The 6,708-nt window shown below is 39.8% G+C and overlaps 1 protein-coding gene across 1 annotated transcript in view; it reads left to right on the top strand.

Moving 5' to 3' along the window:
- Positions 1–3,997: 3,997 nt before the first annotated feature.
- Positions 3,998–6,708, top strand: part of LOC105708689 (uncharacterized) — a 245,405-nt gene continuing 242,694 nt past the window's right edge. The window contains exon 1 of the mRNA XM_012440280.2: positions 3,998–4,009. Within this exon, the coding sequence (XP_012295703.2) occupies positions 3,998–4,009 (12 nt within the window). The remainder of the gene's footprint in view (positions 4,010–6,708) is intronic.

The following is a 6,708-nucleotide window of genomic DNA, read 5'->3' as shown; positions in this document are numbered from 1 at the left end:
AGAAATGCAATGAAACAACAGCTGTAGCCGTGTGAATTCCCTTCTCTGGAAGCAATGAACCAGTCGTCAGATTTGGCAATTCCAAGGCTTAATTGGCAATATAAGGTCAACAATTTCAGTGAAAGCCATTTCAAAATCAGCCTTCAAATCAAGAAACAACAAAATGACTATACAAATCAGCAGTCTTATTAACCTGGTCTCAAGAGAATGTGGCCAACAGGTTACTTATAAGCAGGGGATATTGCAGTTATTAATCTGCTTGCAAGTTGGAGATTGGCTTTTAGAAAATGATCCCTATTGTAGGCCTCTTGCATTTCTATAAACTTGCTACACTGTGATCCAAACCTGCAGTCACAGTGTGAGTTTTGCACTAGTACCCATTTGTTTATTTATTAAGTCTAGGGTTTCCGATAAAGCTTAAGGTTATTATTATTATTATAATTGGTAAATTTATAGTTCTTTTTTTAAGCTAGCTACTTTGGACTTTTTTTTTTGACAATGAAGACCTTTTTTTTTTTTTTTTTTGGAGACAGGGTCTTGTTTTTGCTTTGCCACCCAGACTAGAGTACAGTGGGGCTCACTCTCAGCTCACTGCAACCTCCATCTCCCAGGTTCAAGTGATTCTCCTGCCTCCGCCTCCCGAGTCCTGGGATTACAGAGTTACACCACCATGTGTGGCAAATTTTTGTAATTTTAATAGAGACAAGGTTTCACTGTGTTGGCCAGATTGGTCTCGAACTCATGACTTCAGGCGATCCACCCTCCTCTGCCTCCCAAAGTGCTGGGATTATAGGCGTGAGCCAACGTGCCTGGCCAGCAGTGAAGGTCTTATAGACAGTTTAGCAAATCAATCAGTTTTCTGATTGGCTTCATATTTTGCCAGTTACTCAAGCAATAGCTTTTTATTTATTTATTATTTTTTTATTGCATTTTAGGTTTTGGGGTACATGTGAAGAACATGCAAGATTGTTGCATAGGTACACACACGGCAGTGTGATTTGCTGCCTTCCTTCCCATCACCTATATCTGGCATTTCTCCCCATGCTATCTCTCCCCAACTCCCCACCCCCTGCTGTCCCTCCCCTATTTCCCCCTGACAGACCCCAGTGTGTGATGTTCCCCTCCCTGTGTCCATGTAGTTTTTTGTTTTTTAAAGGGAATGTGGTAGCTGATCATGAATCACTAACTTGTTAAAATTATTACATACTGACAGATTCTACTCATTGTCCCATGAACTTCTTGTTCTCATTTTCTTCACCACTCTTTGCTCACGTGTTTCTTCCATTTCCCTTTCCCATCTGACTGTTCGTCTGTTCCTCAAAGTTCACTCTGCTGCCTGTGCACATATTTACTGGGTCCCTGCATCCTTCACACTGATGCAGCTCCTCTGGTCTCTGGAACCCAGCCTCATACCTCTTTTCTCCATCCACAGCACTTGCCAGAGCCCCTTGGCAGCTGAAGGGCTGATTTTCCACCTTTTAACAATTCTTTCCCAATTTTGAGGTCCCCGAACTAAGCCCTGAGGATTTGTGCTGGGGACACATTTTCATGTATCAATACATCCATCACAGCCAACATCTTGCCTAAATCTATTCATGCTCTAAAGCCAGGTCACATGTTCAGTAAGTTTCCTTGGCTCAGGATGGGTCATTTGCTTTGCATCACCCATGTTCTGCTGGTTGTCCCTCAGTTGTGAGGGTCTAACAGCAACCCCCAAATTCCAGCTCATACAAACTCAGTGACTAACATGCTTTATTGAAATAATGCCTAATGGAAGCTGTCAGAGATTCCCAAGTGAGGAGGCACCCTGGGCCACTTCTGTTGTTCCTGAGACAGGGCAGTAGACAGCTGTATGCCTCCCCTGGTGACAGCAGCTTTGTAAAATGATACAGCACTGACTTCCATCAAGCTGCTTTCTGGATTCAACTCTACATTTTGTCTGAGATAATGAGGAATTTTGATCTTATTTTACCGATATATTGGGTCTTATACTACTGAGACTGCATTCTGAATATTTGTGCAGAAAGGCATTTAAAATGCAGTCTTCTATGAAGGAAGACAAGTGGTCTGCCTTATTTAAAGTTACCTGAGCATTCTATTTATCTTAATAGAGGTAACCTGGCTTTCTGGCTTATACACTTTGGGTTATATGTCTGCAAAATAAATCTGATGACAATAACCTGAACAATGTTACAAATTACAAACATTTTCAAACACAAATAGGCCAAATTCAAGGAAAAAAAATTCTGCTCCACATTTGTTCCTAGAAATATATGCTTTTGAATTTCTCTTCAGCCACTGTGCTGTGGAAAACAAGCAAGTCAAACTTCAATTTCTGCCAATTGTTTAATTTTTTAAAATCTTGATACTGGTTTTTTCTTTTAAATAATTTTACGTGTCTTTCACTTACTTTAGGAAGTAATTCAATATAATCTTTAAAACTTTTAGATTGCTTTTACATAAAAGAGTAGAAGTTTTTAAATTAGCACTAGAAGGACTAAAATCTTTCATTTTTCAACATTGATACTATTCAAAAGCTCATATATACTTTGTGAAGTAATTTTTTAAAACAATAATAGATAGCTCTGAATAAAAAAGTCTCACGTGTATTGTTCATATATGATGGGCTTTGTTTTACTGCCAAGTTCTGATAACCATTTCAAAAGGGCAAACTTCAAGTTTAAAGTTTAAAAGACTCTTATTTATTTATTTTTTTTTAAGAGACAGGGTCTGGCTCTGTCACCCAGGCTGGAGTGCAGTGGCACAATGTCAGCTTACGGCAACCTCTGCCTCATAGGCTCAAGCCAGCCTCCCACCTCAGCCTCCCAAGTAGCTGGGACTCCAGGCATGTGCCACCATGCCTGGCTAATTTTTGTATTTTTTGTAGAGATAGGTGTCTCACTATGTTTCCCAGGCTGGTCTCAAACTCCTGAGCTCAAGCAATCCACCAGCCTTGGCCTCCCAAAGTGCTAGGAATACAAGTGTGAGTCACCATGCACAGTCTAAAAGACTCTTTTGGTGAATGTTTACAATAACTGAATAAATGCTGGGATCATCATTCATTTATCTGGGGACAGACTATATTCTGGTGTAGTATTTCTGGCAATTAAAATAATATCAAATGGAATAGTTTGCAGATTCACCTTAATTTATTGTGTGACTTTAAGAAATTTTGAGGGTTAAAAACACATTTCCTTTCATTATAATTTTTATATTTTATATCTTTAATTTTTATATTTTATATCTTTGCTGGATTATGTTCTCAGGGTTTAATCTGTTTGGCCCCTCAGTACACATATTTACCATTGACTTTATCAGTATTATCTATTTATGATGGTTACAAAACTGGATCATAATTTTCAAATGATAAACAGTTCAGCTACCTAAGGCATGCAGCAGCAAGTTGTCATTGTAACTTCAGTGCAATCAGAATTTGTAACTTTTGGGGCATAAAATAGGAAATTTAAGCCATCCAAATCAAATCTGAAATTTTCCCGGAGATTGCCCTTGTAAAACATTTTAAGAATATTGACTGACCCTCTGTTTATTATGCGTCTGGCTTAAGAAATGAACCAACATGGTGAAACCCCATCTCTACTAAAAAAATACAGAAAATTAGCTGGGTGCAGTGGCACGCACCTGCAATCCCAGCTACTCCAGAGGTTGAGGCAGGAGAATTGTTTGAGCCTGGGAGGCGGAGGTTGCGGTGAGCCGGGATGGTGTCACTGTACTTCAGCCTGGGTGACAGAGTATCTCAAAAAAACAAAAAAGCAAAGAAAGAAATGAGCAACAATAGAAGTAAGATGCTAGCTTATATCCTGTTGACTTTATACTTAGATTTTTTGGAACCATTAAGTAGCATTGTAGCTCTCCAATCCCACATTGCTTAACACAGCTCATGGTTGGGTCAATTTACCTTGGTTTTTAAATATTATTTTTCTTTTTTAGGGAAACTTGATTTAAATCTGTGCATTGCCAAGGGCAAGAAACCGAGAACATGGAGAGAGAGGTAAGATTGATGTCGTAGTAGGCCCCTCTTTAATTTTTTCTCCTTTAAAAGCAAGGCTTTTAAGCTTGATTTTTTGTTATCCATGGATGGAAAGGATAGAAGTGACTAGAAATGTAGCCTCCTTTGTAGCACTCACGAGTAAAGAGGATGATTAACGAGTGTAGCAGGCAACGTCGTAGCAAAAGAGAGTCTATGGAAGAGAAACAAAAGTGCCTCAGAATTCCCAAGGATTCCCATGATCCATAGTAGGACCTCATGGTGCCTGTCTGCTGTTTCTATTTTTGATTAGATTTATAAACACAGCACCACATATTTTCATGTGGCTCATCGCCTAGGGGCAGAATCAGATTGGCTGCACTGGAACTGTGAGGCTTGTGAATTTTGGGCAAGGGCTAGAGTGAAATAAGTAGTGTAATTGTTTTTGTGGAGTGACCGTGGGACCTCCTCTGTTCTGAATTACACATGGCTCAACCCTTTGACCTGACCAGACTCTGCAAAGGCTGGCAGGACTCCTAACACTGTGCTGAAAGGGTCGTCGCTGAACAAGCTGGAACGTTATCTGTCAGGCCAGATGTGGGCCAACAACAAGATTCAAATATATTAATTACTAGTGGGACACATTTGCGACCACTTCGACTTCACTTAACCCGTCATCATATACGTTATTGTTTCAACAGGAAGTGCCAATGTGGAGAATATTTGGAATCCAAAGGTAGCACAGATCCTTTGATAAATAGATTATTAGGCTTTTTAATTTTTTTTTATTTTTAATTTTACTAAATTTTAGGTCATCTTTGGGAATATTTTGCCTGATAATTCAAACATTATTATTTTGAATTTTTGGGGAAAACGTCAGAAGCCATGATTAAAACTCTTTCATCTCAACGAGTTTAATTCTTTCAAAATAGATGCTAATCCACAGATAGAATTCCTTGAAAGAATCAAAGCTAGGGAAGATGCAGAGAATTGGGAAAAGGTTTGGGAGAATCATAGGTGCTGACATTTGTGCAATTGTGGAAATTCATTCTGTGATTCACATGACGATCAGTTGGATAAAGATGTTTATATCTATCTAGGTAAGATTTTAAAGTGACACCCTTGAATTTTTATTTTGGATTCAGTAGCTTAAATTTTCAAAGGCAATAAAGGAGAAATCTCAAGTTTATTTTCGGGCACTTGGCATTATTACCAAAGCTAGTCCTATTTCTGGAATATGTCTAAAAATTTTTTAAATTTACTTTCTTTCCTTGCCAATGCTGCAAAGTAAAGGTCTCTGTAGGTATTTTATGTTTACACCCACATGGAAAAATTTAGCATTTAAATGTTTGCTTTCTTATCTGAGGCAACTCAGGCTGAATATTAATTCAATTCTTAGTTACATGACACTTAAAGTTTCTTTAAAAAGTACACAACTTTGTGTGTGTGTTTTTTTGCAGGGGAATTGTATTTGTCTCTTACTACTGGGATTCTGAACATGAAAATAGGGAGGTCTTCATCAATTCATTTACAAAAAAAGAAAAATAAAAAACATGACAATATCCTATAACCCCTCCAACAAAACTGCATTCAGCCCTACCCAGTCTCATTCTCATTAGCAGTGAAGGGTTTACTCTCCAAGCAATCTAACATGGAATGCTTAGAGCAGACAGGTGCAAATTGCAAGCTGTTTCACTTTGGCTGTTATCCCTTGAATCGACAAAGTAATAGACTGGGAGAACAAAAAAGGTTCCAGCTCAAGCTGCATAAATGAAAGTCTTAACAGGGACACACCAGCTGGCTAGGAGAATTCAATGCAGTGAATACTAAACAATACCTTTGTGCCACTTGCCAAGGAAAAGGGCTTCAGTGACAGCCCCTCCCTTTGATGATTGAGATGATGTGCCTTCAAAATCGTAGTTTGCTTTATTGTAAAGGTGACACTGTGGCCGAAGTGGATGAGAATGGAATCCAACATACCTGTTCCTGTAATGTTGCCATCATTACACTCCTCCGAGCCGTTCAGGCATGATTAGGTTCCTGGAGTGGGACCAGATTGACAGTATTTCTATCCATGTCTTTTTTGGCTGATCCAAGCAAAGCCCCAGAGCAGTAAAACAACAAAATACAATCACTACCACCCCCGCCTCCCCAGCAAGATGAATCTGCTGAGCTAGTCTGCTGGAAAGAACAGTTGTTCCTATTAGGAACACCTAATTTCGCTTCATGGAAGAGCCATGCCACGCCAGTATGTGTAGGAATCTAAGGTATGTGTTTCCAAAAAGGGACCCTAACTCTGTCATTCCCAAGTTGCTTCTCTGTGACTTCCCAGTATGCACAGGAACTGTTGTCTGCAAGAAGGAACTTGCACTTGAGCTCTGAGGCTACTGACTTGGTCTGACCATGCAGATCAGGGTATGAAGAGAACTGGAGCTGGCCTTGTTTACAGCTGGACAGAAGAAAACAGCCAGACACAAATGAGGGCTGACGGTTTCATGAAGCACAATTGGTTGATCCCAGATGCAATCTGACTGCCCTGAACTGAGCGATGATCCGTGCAGTATGCAGAATTCCCTTCTTGCTGGTCTATGCCCACCAGCCTTGGAGGAGTGCTCCCTGCGCCTCTCAGCCATGGCTCTAAGAGCAACCAGAGCTGAAGAACTGCACTGCGGGACTCGATTCCTTCTGACAACAATCACATTCTTTTAAAAACTTCATAGGTT

The sequence above is a fragment of the Aotus nancymaae genome, unplaced genomic scaffold (genome assembly GCF_030222135.1).
Source record: "Aotus nancymaae isolate 86718 unplaced genomic scaffold, 86718_ANA_hifiasm-v0.15.2.pri h1tg000051l, whole genome shotgun sequence".
NCBI lineage: Eukaryota > Metazoa > Chordata > Mammalia > Primates > Aotidae > Aotus > Aotus nancymaae.
This window is presented reverse-complemented; position numbering and strand designations above follow the sequence as displayed.